Raw genomic sequence first — 15,948 nt, forward strand, 5'->3', positions numbered from 1 at the left:
AGCCCTGGGGTCAGGGTCAGGCAGCTGTAGTGCTGGGGGGATGCTCAGTGGTGGGCTCAACCTCACCTTGGGGAGGTGCCCACTGCCCTCTTTGGGGCTCACAATGTGCTTGCCCAGCTGGCCACAGCTCCCACCTGCCTGGGAAGGTATCTGCCCTCCTCACCGGCCCCCACTGGCTCTGGGACTCACTCACCTGTTCCAGGGATGTGGTTCAAAGGGTGGCCCTGAGCCCTGGGAACATCCAGCTGGGACCAGCGCTTGCCTAGGCCAGGATTTCATGGCCACATGGAAAAAAAGCTCTAGTGCCAACAGATCTGAAACAGATCTGGCACAGGATGACCTCCCACACCCCAGGCACTGGTGCCCATCCCAGCATGTCCAGCCCCACTGCTACCCCAGCTGTGTGCCCGTAAGCAGCCCCCCATCACAGCCCCATGGTGCTCTCCCCTCTCCAGCTCCACAGGCTGCAGTGAGAACTGACACAGCTCGTTACAGCAGCAGCCCAAGCACCCCAGGTGCCTTTCGACAGTCCCTTCCCACATCCCTGTTTGTAAGGGGCACGACGTGTGCTGGGGTTGGTCTGTCACTGCTGCCCACAGCTGACACAAGGCCACAGGGGGACCTTGACCAGCCTAGCTACAAGCCACGTGGCCTCCTGGCTTCTATAAAGCTCGTGGTCCCCAGGGCCTCAGCCTGAATCTGTCCAGGATGGCATTCCTGTGGGTAGTTGCTTGCCTGGCCCTTGCCAGCACCGTCTCTGGTAAGTGCTGCCCTGCTGGGTGCAGGGAGGTCCTCGGGGTGCACAGAGCCACCTATACCAGCGCAGGCAGCCCCCAGATACGAGCACTGAGCTTTTGGGGTCACCCTTGTGCCCGTCTGTCTGTCCTGCAGGGTGTGGGGTGCCCGACGTCAGTCCCTCAGTGGCCTACAGCGAGAGGATCGTCAATGGGCAGAACGCCGTGCCCGGCTCATGGCCCTGGCAGGTGTCCCTGCAGGTACAGCACCGTCCCCCCCCGGGCAGGGGCAGTGCCCTGAGCACTGCGGTGGCACAGCACGGCAGAGCAAGCCGGGCGCTGTGGCTGGGAGGTGGGTGGGCACAAAGGGAGCCCTGACTGTCCCCAGCCTGGGGGTGCTCAGCCTGCCCAGCCCCAGCTCCTCCTCCCTCTTTGCTCCCCAGACCTACACAGGATCCCACTTCTGCGGCGGCTCCTTGATCAACCAGTACTGGGTCGTCACAGCTGCCCACTGCAACTTCAAGTAAAGAACTGTGCCTGGCCAGCCCACACTGGTGCCACTGTCAGGGGTTTGGAGCATGCTGGGCATTGCTGAGTGCCACTTGGGTCAGCCCCAAACGCCTGAGCAGCCCTGGGCTTCCTCCCCCAGTTGTCCCCATGGTGGCTTCCCTTGGGTTCCTGTTCCCACCCTGGGGTGCTGGATGCCCCACGTCCCCCTGACTCTCTCTTACCTCTCGCAGCCCGAGCGCCCATGTCGTCGTCCTTGGGGAATATGACCTGAGCTCCAGCGCCGAGGCTGTTCAAGTGAAGACTGTGTCCAGGGTGAGCGGGGATGGTCCCGGGACGGGGCTGCACCTCCGCACTGCGGCTGCTCCCGCGGGGCAGGGATGAAGTGCTACCGTGTTTCTCTGCAGGCCATCACCAACCCCGGCTGGAACGCCAACACCATGAACAACGACATCACCCTGCTGAGGCTCTCCACGCCCGCCCAGCTGGGATCCACTGTGGCCCCCATCTGCCTGGCCCCCGCCAACCTGGTTCTGCCCTACAACGCCCAGGCTGTCACCACCGGCTGGGGACGCACCAACCCCAACTGTACGTGTGCTGTGGCTCCAGGGAGGGCTGTGTGTGGCTGCTGTTCTTCCTGGGGGCTCTGAGGGTCCAGGGCTGCCTGGGGGAAGACACATAGAATCACAGAATCGACCAGATTGGAAAAGACCTCCGAGGTCATCAAGTCCAACCCTTGATCCATCCCTGCCGTGGTTACCAGACCATGGCACTGATGCCACATCCAGTCTCATCTTAAAAAACCTCCAGGGACGGTGACTCCACCACCTTCCTGGGCAGCCCATTCCAATGTCTGATTACTCTCTCCTGCTCAAGGAAGAAGGGGTACATTGGCACAGAGGGGAAAAGCGCTTTTCCATGGCAGCACCCGTGTATTCGGGAGCACCAGCGGGAGCTTGCCCAGGGCACCCATGTGCTTTCCAGGAGACCCACCAACACTGAGGTGATTTAATGGTGCTTCTTCCCCTAGATCAAGCCTTGGCAACGTCCCTGCAGCAGGTAGTCGTGCCCCTGATCTCCCAGACCCAGTGCACGCAGTACTGGGGCAGCCGCATCACCAGTGCCATGATCTGCGCCGGCGGGGCCGGTGCCTCCTCCTGCCAGGTAAGGAGATGAGCTCCTGCTGCACCACAGGGTGGGTGGAGGAAGAGAAAGAAATGTGGAGTCTTGCTGAGCTCCCACTGCCATCACAGGGAGGGGGAGGAGGGGGATACGTGGCATCTTGCATCTGTGGAGCCAGAGACTTAAGCTCCGGCACCTGGCTGTGCGCAGGGGAGCAGTGGCTGGGGTGGCAGGGACCGGTCTGGAGCACGTGCCAGGAGCACTGAGCACGAGTCTTCTCTGCAGGGTGACTCCGGTGGACCTCTGGTGTACCAGAGTGCCAATGGCTGGATTCTGATCGGCATCGTCTCCTGGGGAACCTCCAACTGCAACGTCTACACTCCGGCCATGTACACCCGCGTCAGCCAGTTCCGCAACTGGATCGACTCCATCATCGCTTAGGGGTGAAGCTGCTGGCACTGTGATCCCTTCACTGGGATTAATAAAGTATCACAGTTGGCTTGTGCCAAGCGCTGCCTCTGCCTCCTTTCTCCTCATGGTGCAGACCAGGGTGGAAGGCACACGGGGGAGCCTGGGCCACCCCACGCTCCTCTCCTGAACCCACGAACTTCCCAGAGCTGGAACTTCCCTGGGACCCAGGGGGAGGTGTGAAGCCAGGACATGACGCTTGGGCAGAGGGGGAGCAGGGCTGGCTGTGCCTCAAGGGCTGCTCAGAGGGTCTTCAAGCACAAGTACCTACACCCTGGCACCAGCCCAGAGACCACCACGGCACTGAGGGGGGAGAAGGGTCCTTCCACTGACCCACATGTGAGGTGCTACCAGGGAAGGGACTGTGGAGCTGCAGCTCAGCAGGCTCAGCACCAGAAAGCTCAGCTTGCAGTGGAGGGTGGATGCTGGTGGGTTCACAGGATCCTAAAAGATCCCTGCATGCAGTTTAAAGCCGTGACTTGTGCAGCAGCCTGGGAACACAGAGCTGAAAGGGAGAAGTGCCGAGAGCAGCTCCAGGTCTTGGGGAAGGTGGAAGGGGGAGGCTGGAGAACCTGCTGCTTCACACCTGCAGATCTGCCAGGTAACAGAGTGGGAAACTGAAGGCCATCCCAATGGAAAATTTGAAGCTGAAAACAAAATTCAAGGTCAGGCAACAAGTTCTCACCCAGATGTTGAGACAATGGCTGGTGCAAAAAAAAAATAAATAAAGTCTTGTGTGACATGGGAGTAACAAGACACATGTTCAGTGAATTAAAACCGAGTTCCTAGCTGCTCAAAATAGAGCTGGTGATGGGACACTACGGAGAGGAGCAGGATCAAACTGTCCCAACATGAGGCATGGGGTTTGTTTTTCCTTAGCAGTGATGTGACTGCAATACAAAACCTTTCCTGTGTGAATCACAGCCCCCAAAATGTTGTAATCACTCTATCAAGCAGTTGTAGAGAAAATGTGATGCTACACATCACATGGGACACACCCATGGGAAGGGATATGGAGCATCAATGGAGGGCAAAAACAAATAGCCCGGCCTATATGATTGAATTTAAAAAAGATCTGCTCAAATAAAGCCCAGGGCTGACAAATTTTAGTTTGGTAGGACAAAATTTAGCTTCATTTAGTAGTCTGCTCTGCAGGGAATTCCCAACTGACCTTAAAGTCAGGTGAATGTCAGAGATGTGGGAATGGGCCATGTGGGCAGAGGAAACTGGTGGCTACAAGGAGCTTCAAAGAGGAATTGAACAATTGCAGCACTATGGGTCATCTGCTCCAAGTGCTCAGGTCACTGTCAGCCCTCCCACCATGGGGACAGGGCCCCCTGCCCCTGAAAAATCCCCTCCTTTCCAGGAGGAGGTGGCTCAAGAGGGTTGTGCACTGATCATTTGATATTACAGGTTTTGCTCAGAGTGAAACTGCAGAAGTGACAAGTGGCTGTGTGCAAACCAGAGCATTTCTCTGGCCCAGTTTACCACCCTGCAGCCAAAGAAAAGTGAAGACAATATCCCAAAGTGCCTGCTAAGCCTCCCAACCCTGCCTTCCAGCAGCAGGCTGTCACCCAGAGCATCCCATGGACATCCCAGCCCTGCACAAGGTCTCCCTTGGGCAGCAGCTGTGACAAATCAGCAAACTATTTACCTTCTTGCTGTGACCCAAGAACATGTTGGAGAGGTGAGCAGGTCCTGGCTTTCCATGTGTTTACTGACCATCATTCCCAGCAGTGAGCCCATGGGTGATCCAGGAGGCAGAAGTAACGACAGCAGAGCCACGGGGTACACAGAATACATGGACATGTTTTAGCAGACTGAGTACACCAAATAAATAATTCTGTACACTCTAATTGCAACATTATGGACTAATTACAATGATTCCAACCTCATCCAACATGACAGTCCCTAGAGTAAAGCCAGGACTCAAAAGGCAAGGCACAGAACGGGACACTTCTCAAAACAGTCCCATGAGGAGACTGACTGGATACGACCGGAGTTACTTCCAAACAATTCCAACCCAGCACCGGAAACTGGGCAACCAAAAATAACATCAAGTGCCGGAAGATCTCCGATCCCGAGAGCTTCCCGGGAGGTGTCTTTCCGTAGTGAAGGGCAACAGGAAAACTTGAGGCATCTGAGCGTCCACGCAGGAGCTGCTGGTTTGTAACACACCTCGCTGGGGCCGTGGAGCTGTTCCAGGATCTCTTCCACATTCAGCAGACAAACAGTGCAACGACACCTGTAACAGCAGCCAGACGCTCGCCCGTCACACAGGAGGGACCTACAGCATAACCAGGCAGGGGAGGACAGGGGAGAAGGAACAACTGTCACCAGGCAGAGCTCCCTCTGCTCTCAGGACACCGAGGGTGCCATTGCATCCCTGCTGCTTCACATTTATTCCTTTGGGAAGGTTCCTGCACAGTAAGGCACAGCGGGCACCCAAGAGCTGCGTTCTTAATCCAGGATGAAAGAGGAGACTGAGTGGTCAAAGAAAGCACCATAACCCTCCCAGGAGTGGTGAAGGCAACTCAGAGCTGGGTGTGTGGCACTGAGTGGTGCAGGCACTGTGTGGTATTTTCCAGGAGGAAGCCGAGTGGGTGAGAGGCCAGGACAAACCACCCTCCCTGAAAGTCCCAGGGCTCACACTGCTGCCAGAGAAGAGTTTGCAACTCCTCCTCCCAAAAAGCTGATCTCTGTGCTGCTCTGCATCATTTAGAAAAATAAATTAAGTCAAACAATTGGGATTTTTAATTTATGCCACCTCGAACCTTCCAAATCTTTAGTATCATCACTTAAACTAAGAACATGGCCCCACACAGCACCACAAGAGGCCTGTAACAGCCACACACTAGTTGCCCTATGTGGTACAAGATCATATTGAGTTGAGCCTGCACTGCAAGTCCTCAAAGGGAGCCTTCTCCCATGGATGCTTCTACCTTGCCCCAGACTCACCACAGCTCCTGCAGAGCCAAAGCCAGAGCTGCTGCCCAGTAGCAGAGTGAACCATCATCCCTATTCCAGTTTGTGCATTGGATAAAAGCTGGCTCTATTAGCCAAACACTTGGGTAGAAAACAGGATTGAGAAATAGAGCAGGGTCTAAGAAAGAATGTAAATTATCAGGACAGAAAAATCTGACCTAAAAGAAGAAAATATCCAGATTCCAGAGGAGTGAAGAGTCTGAGGGTTTATCACATCCAAAACAAACACGTAACACAGGCCCTGCACTGCAGCTGGTTTCCACATTGCTACTGAAGCCAGCAGGTCTGAGCCCTGTTGTCTGGGCTTAAGCTCCTCACAAGGCTCTAAAGCTTTCCCTCATGCAGGGCTGTACTCTTCCAAGAACAATGCAGATCAGGAACAGGCAGAAGCATCTGGATGCTATCACAATCTCAGTGTTAAATAGCACAGACTTCTTCTGCATTGAAGGAAGGGGGGGTTTCAACCACTGGGTTGACATGTGAAGTTTTTTAGAAGCCTGAGAAGGGTGAGAAGTAAATCAAACATGGACCAGTAATTGCTGTTTTAGCAAAAAGCATAGAAAAATCCACTGTGCACTCAAAAATCTGGATGTGAATCTGTAGAGCTCCTAACACTATTTCTGGAAGACCTTTTCACATTCTTTTCCAATAACCCTCAAAAAAAAAAAATAATCAAGGAATCAACATTCTTTGAAGCTGTAATTCTCTCCCCAAAGAGAGCAGCCAAACTCCCAGGACAAAAGGATGGGATTGTTTTACACAGTACTGCTAAGTTCCAAAAGACAAACAACCCTAATTCCCTTTACTTCTTAAAACTGCATTTCCCTGAAACAGAATACTCTGGGAAGCAACACCCTGAGCTGCTCCACCGTGTCTCAAGATGGGAGAAAGTCCCAAACTTACTGCCCAGAGAAGCTTTGGGTGCCCCATCCCTGGAAGCATTCAAGGTCAGGTTGGATGGGGCTTGGAGCAACCTGGTCCAGTGTCCCTGCCCATGGCAGGGGGTTGGAATGAGATGAGCTTTAAGGTTCTTTTCAACCTAAATCATTCCAGGATTCTGTACTGATTCCAGCCTCGGCATCTTTAGGCTTTGCTTTCCTGCAGTGTCCCCCAAGATGCCTCCCCAAGGAGGATGCTCCCCAAGGTGCTGGTGAGCATCTCCTGGCTACAGTGGGGGAGTTGACTGCAGAAGCCTTGCATCCCTTCCAGCGGGTGCTTGTGGACTCATGCTCATCCCTGTGGAGGCTGAAATGCTGTTCCTCAGGATCAGGTGCCACAGAGGGCAGCTAATGAACATCTAGGACTAGACCCAAGACCATCATCCAGCAAACCAACCCCCTATTCCTCTTTGTAAGAGCATCTCACCCAGAAACAGTGGGAATGTAGCTAGAAGTGTTTGGACAAGGACAACACCACAGTTTGCCACTAGGTGTCATTCCAACTTCATTTTCACTGCATGAACCAAAGTAAGGAAAACAAAACGTACTCAGAGATTTGCACCCCAGCTAACACAAAGACTGCTCCCAGCGACGGTCTGGAACGTGCAGTTGTTACCTATTTTCTCCCAGCGCATACAGGACCAAAGGAAGGCTTCCAAAAAAACCCTGCGAGCCAAATTAAGAACCACCATCAAGAGCCAAAGGAGGAGATTTAAAAAATTTAACTGAAGAGCAGAAAAAAAACATTTCAGAGAGACTTTAGCTTCTAAAATCCCCAAACAAGGCACTCCTGAAAAGTGTAAACTCCTGAGACTTAAGACCTACTGAGCACGGAGATGCTCCTGTGGAATGAAGACAGATGATCAAGGTAATTCACAGTGAAGAGCTTCTTAGAGGACAGATTGAAGGCACTTGGACTATGGCTCAGAATTACAGCACTTTGCCTGTCCCTCCCTGCACCTGACCCAGATGAAAACATGCCCCAGTTGGAAGGATAAAAGCACCCGAGGAATTGGTTTTAAGCTGGACTTTCTGACATGGCACTTGGATCTTCACAGTTTTCCAGACAGACTGAAGGAAAGATCACTGAGGACTCCAGGGACACTTGGAGGGAGCTCTGCTTGTCTCTCCTCTGCCCACACATGTTTTTGTCTGGGTGCAAGAGTTCCTGTAAATACTGAATTTAGAAAAAGAAGAGGGAATGAGCCAACAGTGTTCTAATCAAACAATGGAAGGAAAGCCCATAAAATTTTCCCCAAGTTTACACTGATTTTTCCATGCAAACAAGAAAACATTGTGAAGAGAATTAAGAGTTCTTTTTCTAGAAAAGCCAAAGCCCCTTATGGGATGGCCTTGGTCCTCTTGCTGTAATTCCCAAGAAGCAGAGTGTCCGAGCTCCACAGACACCTCCGTACCATGGAGAGGCAGAGATTCAGCATGGCTCATGTATGTGATGGATCCTCCCTTGTGCCAATTCACCCCCAGTCACAGAGCATCACCACCAAAACCTGACACTGCCAGGAACCTACAAAGCAACATCTCGCTTCCCACAACACATTCCACCCCAAAGTCACCACGAATCACATCGCTCTGAACTTTTCCTGGTGAAAAACCAGTTGCGGAAAAGAGCAACGGAGCAAAAAGTGTCTCAGATGAGAAGACTGTTTTCTGCTTTGTGAAGGTGGAGAAACAAGCCTGGTCAGCCCAGAGCTCAATGTCCTGACTTCCTCCCCATCTCTATTTATCCCTCATCCCACAAGAGAAGGATGAAGGAACAGTAAGGGCAGACATCTGCACGATGCCTGTGCATTTTGATGGTCTAGTGGTCAGCAGGAAGCGTCTCAGGGTCTAGAGATCTTGGCTCAGTTCATCAGTGTGACCCTCTCACACTGGCAAAATACCTGTTTTAGGGATAAACAGGCAAAACAATCTAGGGAGGGCCATGAGTGCACTGGGGAGGTAAAGGAGATCACAGTGCCTGGGTGTGATGCTCCAAACACACCAAAGACTCTTTGAGTAACGGCTCAGAACCAGAAGTGCTCCCAGGGAGCAGCATCCTGCCATCACCTCACGTGCAGGGCACCCTTGGTGCAGCTGATGCTGGTCTCAGAGGGGCTCCTGCTTTCAGAGAGCTGCTTTGCAGTAACACGAGGGACACTGAATCCTTTATGAAGCAAAATGTGGCAAGCTGGCTGCTCTGTCAGAAATCACATCTAGTTTATAGCTCACGGTAACAAAACCACGTGAGGAGGTAAAAGACACTGAAGACATTTTTGTTTGCAGTCCACAGACAGAGTTGAAAAAAACAGGTTTTGGGAATTCTGCGGTATCCGTTAATGCTGATGGCAAAAAGACTGCATGTGACATGGTAGGATGGTTGTTCAGAGAAAGGGGAGCCTGCAAAGGATGCAAAGCTTTCAAAACAACATGAAAAACCATGCAAGGGATTTAGAATTCACCCCTGCTACACACAGTGGCTGTCCTCAGGTTTCCTCTGCTGTACTACCCACTGCATGCTTGGGCACACCAGGCTGAGCTTGCTGTGGTTACACCCCATCCCAGCTATGGGGTGGGAAGCACATCCCTAGGAAATTCCCCTTTTCTTCCCTTAGCACAGAAAACTCAATCTTCTCCCACTGAAGCTGCTTTGCTGTTTGCTGACCAAGAGGCCAGTACAGTGAGAGCTCCCTGGAGCTCCCTGGAGTCCACTCCAGCCCTTGCTGACACTGAAACACCGTGGCACAGGCATCAATCCTGGGAAAAGGCCATGCTCACCAGTCCCTTGAGCTTGCACCTCCCACCAAGAGCCAAGCAAGCACTTCCCAAGTGCACAGCACGAAGCAAACCGGCTTCATATGAAAAGTTTCAAAACCCAGCATTCTCTTTCACTGCAGATCTTGTCTCTGCTACCACAAGAAGCCAAATCCATCCTGGGACTGTGCCATCAGCCTCACTTTGCTGCTGTAACTAGTTGGGAAGATAACTCAGCAGGCTTGCACAAAGCTCAGCTCTGCAGTCCCCACCTCCTCTGAGAGACCTCCACGGGAGAGCCCCATGTCACCCACACAGCACAAGGACACCTGAAAGGCAATTTTTTCCTGCTGAATTTAAGTCACCCCTAATAGCTCTAAGGCATTTGTGCAACGTCTCCAGGGTAACTGTCACTGCTGACACTCCCAGACTGGTCTTCCACTTCTCAAGCCCTTACCCTGATGCCATGGAGTGATTTGTGGCCGTCCCAACAGCTCCCACCACCACCTCACTGTTCCAAAGCAGGAATGGCAGTGCTGGGGCAGCACAGGCACACAGAGCAGGGGAGCCCTGTCAAATCTGCAGACAGGGAGCAGCCTGGAACCACTGGAGTTCTGGTGCACTGACATGGTTGGTAACACAGTGGTTATAGCCCATCCCAGCTCCCCCCCCCCACTTAGCACAGACAACTCGACTTTCTCAGTTTCTTCTTTTGAAGCGTGTAACAGGTCACAGACATAGCAGAGGCATGGCCCAGCAAGAACAACAAACCCTGCATGGCAGGCACTGGTCTCGCTGCAAACAGGGGAAGGATGATTCCAGGGGTAAACCCTTGACGTCACCAGGGCGAGCAAAACCCTTGACGAGCAAACCCTTGACGTCATCAGGTGGATGGCAGCCCTTGGGGGAAACCTCGCAGCTTCCCAGCTTTCCATCATGGAAAACTGCTGTCTGGCATCTCTTTGGCGAGGAGCTGGTGGGCAGCCCGTGAGTCAGAGCTATCCTACTTCCAACTGCATATGACTCACACCGGCTTTGCTGCAAAGGCACCACGGAGTCTGACTAAACCAGCTCCAAATCTGTGTGTATATATAATTTTTCGATACATACACACACCCACACGTGTATGTGCACACACGGATGCGCATGTACAGGACAAGTGATTTGGTTGGGGCTTTTTTCCCCCCCGCGCGCAAGCGAGAGAAACTCAACGTTCTGGAATTAATAAATAACTACGAACAAACCAAGCTCCCGGGACACGGAAAGAGCTCTTCTCCCCACGTGGCTCCTTAATTTTTGTATTGCTCGGTGCTCTGAGCCCGCAGGGGCTCCCCCCCCGCCCCGTTTCTGGCGCGGCACAGCTCGCAGGGCTCCCTTTCCTCTGCTTCCTCGTGGGTGGGGGGGAACACCTCGGAGGAAGGGAGGGAGGAACCCGGACGTTCCTCACAGGGCGTGTGCGCACACCTCCACGGCAGAGCAGACATCTGGAAAGGCGCCCGGCGGGTGCCAGCCGGGGCTCAGCCCGTGTACTGCTGCTGGTAGCGCAGGTTGAGCTCCCGCAGCTCCCGCTCCCGCACCCGCCGCGACTTGTTGGATTTGGTGGAGCGGCTGGAGCGGGTGGACTGCGCAGACTTGGTGCTCTGGCAGCGGGAAGACGCCCTCTTGAGCAGGTTTTGGGAGATGGAACGGTGGAGGTTCTTCATGGAGGAAGAGGCTGCCATGCTGACCACCCACGGGTGCTTCAGGGCCTGGAGGGCCGTCATCCTGTCACTGGGGTCCACCGTAAGCAGGCGGTCGATGAAATCCTTGGCCAGGTTGGACACGCTGGGCCAGGGCTGAAACACAAGAGAGCTGATTAGAATGAAACATCCTGGCACAGCTTTGCTGATTAATCAATTCCACCCATGCCCAAAAGGCACTTTGGGCCATTCTGCTGCTCCTCTTCTCTTTTTTCCTCAGACCTTCAGATCTGTGACTGACGGTATCTGCCCAAGGAGAATGAGACACAATTACTTCAGGTCAGGGGGAGAGGCTGAATTAGTGGGAAATGCACAGTAACTGTATCCCATTGAAGACCCTCCCCAGTCCAAGGGCTCTGTACCTGACAAAGCCATTACTGCATGAACACGAGCCCTATCACTCAGAGGATGGATCCTGACACCAACCCCCTGGGGCTCTTCTCAGTCTCCATCTTAAGGCACACATCCAGGGAGCAAGCACTGACCTCTGCACCAATCCCTGGAACCAAACCTAGGGAGAATTTTCTGCTGTGGAACTTGGTCTCACTCCCACATGGAAATTTAGATGTTGCTACTGGTCAACCCTAGAATGGCATTTCAGCCCAGCTGGAACTAATCCCATAAAATGTTCTAAATATATAGAAATGTTTGATATAAGACATTTTCAGGAATTTTTACCAAAGAAAGAGGAAGGAATTTTTTTTTTTTACAAAATGCTAGTTTTAAAGGAACAAGCCCAAAATAATTAATTAGATATAATAAATATCCTCCCAGCACACCCAAGAATGGCCACAACAACTTATGAGTCAAACACCTACAGCCACACATGCTGGAATTGTTTAATTTCTAAAAAAAATACTATATTCACACTAAGGCGGGAAGTGAGAACATTTCCTTCAGCATGAGGTTAAGGCTGGGCTGTGGACAAAGGTAGGCAGAAAAACGTGGCAAAATGAACTGTAAGGGTGGAGAGGAGGAGGCAGCATGGCCACCAGAAACCCCCAAGTGGTGAAATGAGCTGGGCAAGGGCAGGTTTCTGCAACCACAGGGTGTTGTGTGGGTCTCACCCCTCCCGAAACCACCAATCCTGAATTTTTAAAGTCCACGGAGCTGACATCTCAAGCAGCATTAAGAAAAAGCCTGAGCAGATTCCTGCAATGAAGATTTTGATACAGTGATGGTGATCCTGTACAAACACATACATGTAACTGAGTGAAAACACCGTGTCTCTCATTCTTCTCTTCCTTGGGTGAGGTAAGAAAAGCACCCAGCTATTTTAAAATTCAGGTTCCACCAACTGCACAGCCAGATATAAAGCCTTTTTCTTGTGCAATTGGTCTAAAAAAGGTACAGCCTGATTTTTTTGAGGTTTGCAATTCATTGCTACCGAAAGCAGGTTTTGCTTTCAAAAGACTCAAAGACACCAGCAAGAGAGCAGGTCCCTGGGAGGATTTTATAATGAAAAGGAGGATGGTCTGAGAGTTACAGCACTGCTCCCAGCCCATGGCCAGGAAAGGTGAACTTGGGCTCTAACTGAGGAACCGGCTGCCAGGGGGATCAGGGTACACACAGTCTTATTTTACAATGACTAAAACAGTCTGGCTTACTCAGCTGAAGTGGGATATATGATCACTGGCAGTAACTATGCAAGAGAAGAGAGTGAAAATGATAGGAACTACTTGATATAAAGAAAATACCGCTACATGAATAAAAAAAAACTAAAAATGTTCCTGAATGTATTCAAGATAGAAATGGAAATGCTCCAGAGAGTTCAGGAAGGAAGCACAGCCTTGTTCTGTAGATCAGACACCACTTCTGCACTTTGAAACCACATCCAAAATCCACTCCCCTCCACATTTCAAGAACTAAATCAGTTAACAAAAAAATTTAGGATAAGGTACTTCATTTTGTTAAATAACAGTGAAGGGAATCAACTCGCAGAGTTTAGTCTTCATTGGCATAATCTCAGCTAATCCCAGGTGGTACCATATGTCAACTGGCAACACATCACCTTCCCTTCACACTCGGGATCTCCAGTTACAGACCTTTGGGCTCTCTGTTCTTGATGGACAGATGCAAATGAAACCCAGCAGCAAGAGGTTTTGCCTCCACTTTTCCAAGCTTGCCTTCAAAAACTCCTATATTTCTGTAGCTTTTTTTTTAATGGATCATTTTCAGCTATTCATTCAGTTAAAATCACAAAGTCATCATTACCTGGTTACACCCCATCAACCTCCAATCCTTTCTTTCCTTCTCCTCCTCCCAGCAGCCAGAGCCCACCCCGTTCTGTTTCCTTCACAGAGGACTCATTTTCCACTCTCCAAACAATCCTAATGAGACTTCCAAGCTAATGATACTCTGTCCAATTTACTGACTTGAACTCAAAGTGACAGCAGACACAGGTGACAATTCTACTCTCTGTGCAGTAACTTCTTAAGAACTCTTTACTACCATCTTCATTTCTGTTACTGGCAATTGAAACTACTTAGGATACCCTGACAGAGCTTTTGTCCCACTCAGATGGAGAAAACACATTCACACAACTCCAACCTCATTGTTCTTCCTGGAGTATTTCTTCCCCTCTTTCTCTTAAAGGTTTTACCTTTCTGAATACCATCCCTCACAGAAATGCCAGGATCTCCATCCTTTTCTAATCTGAAAGCAAAGAGATGCAAGAGATGCACTCACATGAAAAATACTTGAGGACTGACACAACAGTACTTGGAAATACATCTTCAGGACATGTAGGAAAGCATTATTTCCTCTTGCAAGTGTTAGTAATTGCACAGACCTGGAATTTGAGGCAACCCAAGAGCTATTCTGCCATTCAGATGCATTCAAACTTCAGTCAACTGACATTCCTGCCAGTGAAACGAGCCTCTAAACACCAGGAACAACATTGCTTCAATCTTTTCAAGTCTTATTAAAAGACAGCAAATATGATGAATTTGAATATGATGAATCTGAAGAAACCCATAAAGTCTGAAGAGCTAGGAATGGTGATACATAACCAGCCCGAGCCCTGAGAGGCCCATCCAGTTTAATGAATCCTAAAGAAGAATAAACTCCAAACAAAAGCACATTGGATTTCTCATTATTCCAATTACTCTAGTTTACCACAAATGTTGAATATGGAGTACCTGCAATTAGATTTTTCTTCTGGTCAGCAAACACAAATCAGTTTATTGATCTGTTTATGCAGCCAGAGGTTTGATTTGCTGCACCACATGCATCTTTTTTATTTCACTGAAGCTTTTTCCTTAAAAATAGGTAAGGCTACATTCTAAAGAAGCAATTTTCAACCCCAGTCCCTGGAGAAATGTATCCACTCTCTAGAAACCTTGCATCAGTTGGCAAAACAGCAGGTTTAACTTAGCAAGACCTAAGCCAAGTTGTGTGCAAATAAAGGAAGAAACAATCATCTGACTTCCAAGCTTTGTTTTTAGTCTTGACAGTACCCACTGAAGGAAAAATACATATTGATTTACTGCTTCCTACCCAAGTTACGTGTTGTTTTCAGGAGAACTGACATGAGCACTAAAGATGGGGAAGGTGAGGGACACCCAGAAGTGCAAAGGCCTGGATCTCCCTTGCCAGTCAGCCTTTACAAAAACATGAAGCACAAAGTATGTTATCGCAGCTGCAAATAATCGCTCTTAGGCCAAAAACACAGTATCCCAGTCCCACTGATTCTTGGGATGAGTCTGATGGAGTGTTGGAGAAGCCTCAAAGCACCTGAGAGGCTGAGAAGCCTTCCAGCAGCACACAGGTTCCTGCCAGGCTCCCCTAACAGAAAACCATCAGACAGCTACCTGGAAGCTTTACAAGACAAAATAGATTTAGTGGGAGTGAGCCTGCCTAACAAATAGACTGGGCTCAACACACCCACGTGGTCAGAGGGAACTCCCTTCACATGGTGCCCTTATCACTGTCAGCAGCAACACTCCACGCCACAGAACACAAACGTGCCATTTCTGTTGTCATTCCCACTTTGAGGCTGCACTCCCAGTTGTGCCAGCATGGACAGTTTGGTTTGTGCAAACAAAGTGAGCCAAATCAGGGCGTTCTGGTTAATTTTTCAGCTGGGGTTTTCAGCCCAGCCATACCTTGGCATGACTCACCAAACGGCTGCAGAAGCAGCTACATCAGCCCAAGCGAGCGACTGGCACCGAGTCCAGGATTAGCAACACTTCAACCAGGCATGAAACCCCCACCAAAGCCTGTCTTACAGCCGTAATGACAATGGGAGAAACTCCCACAGTGGTGATCTGTAGCTCTGGTCCCTCAGGAATGCCAGCTAATGCTTCTGAGGTGCACCAGCATTCCCTACAAAAGCATCTCCTGAACTTCTGAGCTCCATAAAACACAGGGCGCATCGCCCATCTGCAACTTCGGCCCTGCTAGACAACAAACTCAGGGGAAAGCAGCCTCCCTTACAATGCTTTAAAGAGCTCTCAAGTGTGCTATGTTTTATTCAGACTCGGGCTCGGAGCCTGGAGGAGGAGGAAAAGAAAGAGATCCTCCTATGAGTGTCACTTAGGCTGTGTGATTGCGTGCGGCGCTCGGCTCTCTGTGATTAAATCCCATCACCACCCCTGCTTGTTATTCACATCAGCATAAAAGCTACTGAGGCGAGGTGCCGTCCACGCCGGCGTGTGGGGAACAAACAACACGTTGTTCTCGGGTCTGAACAACCAACCCACC

General features: G+C 50.7%; 2 protein-coding genes across 4 annotated transcripts in view; one reads left to right on the forward strand and one right to left on the reverse strand.

Annotated features, from left to right (window-relative positions):
- Window positions 1-48: 48 nt before the first annotated feature.
- On the forward strand, window positions 49-2,868 carry CTRL (chymotrypsin like). Its single transcript, XM_064670820.1, has 7 exons — window positions 49-760; window positions 892-995; window positions 1,178-1,257; window positions 1,475-1,556; window positions 1,649-1,829; window positions 2,272-2,405; window positions 2,649-2,868. The coding sequence occupies exons 1-7, from the start codon at window positions 709-711 to the stop codon at window positions 2,802-2,804; spliced, it is 789 nt and encodes a 262-aa protein (XP_064526890.1). The 5' UTR covers window positions 49-708; the 3' UTR covers window positions 2,805-2,868.
- Window positions 2,869-4,620: 1,752 nt separating this feature from the next.
- The window catches only part of PSKH1 (protein serine kinase H1), a 31,420-nt gene continuing 20,092 nt past the window's right edge, over window positions 4,621-15,948 (reverse strand). For all 3 annotated transcript variants that reach the window (XM_064670816.1, XM_064670818.1, XM_064670817.1), the window contains one exon: window positions 4,621-11,340. In XM_064670816.1, the coding sequence (XP_064526886.1) occupies window positions 11,023-11,340 (318 nt within the window). In that variant the 3' untranslated portion in view covers window positions 4,621-11,022. The remainder of the gene's footprint in view (window positions 11,341-15,948) is intronic.

The sequence above is a fragment of the Pseudopipra pipra genome, chromosome 14, assembly GCF_036250125.1.
Source record: "Pseudopipra pipra isolate bDixPip1 chromosome 14, bDixPip1.hap1, whole genome shotgun sequence".
Classification (NCBI taxonomy): Eukaryota; Metazoa; Chordata; class Aves; order Passeriformes; family Pipridae; genus Pseudopipra; species Pseudopipra pipra.

Bases quoted from the DNA above. Each gene is read 5' to 3' on its own strand.
- CTRL (XM_064670820.1), top strand. From the start codon at position 709: ATGGCATTCCTGTGGGTAGTTGCTTGCCTGGCCCTTGCCAGCACCGTC. The intron at 1,557-1,648 runs GTGAGCGGGGAT...GTTTCTCTGCAG, and splicing joins AAGTGAAGACTGTGTCCAGG to GCCATCACCAACCCCGGCTG. The intron at 2,406-2,648 runs GTAAGGAGATGA...TCTTCTCTGCAG, and splicing joins CCGGTGCCTCCTCCTGCCAG to GGTGACTCCGGTGGACCTCT.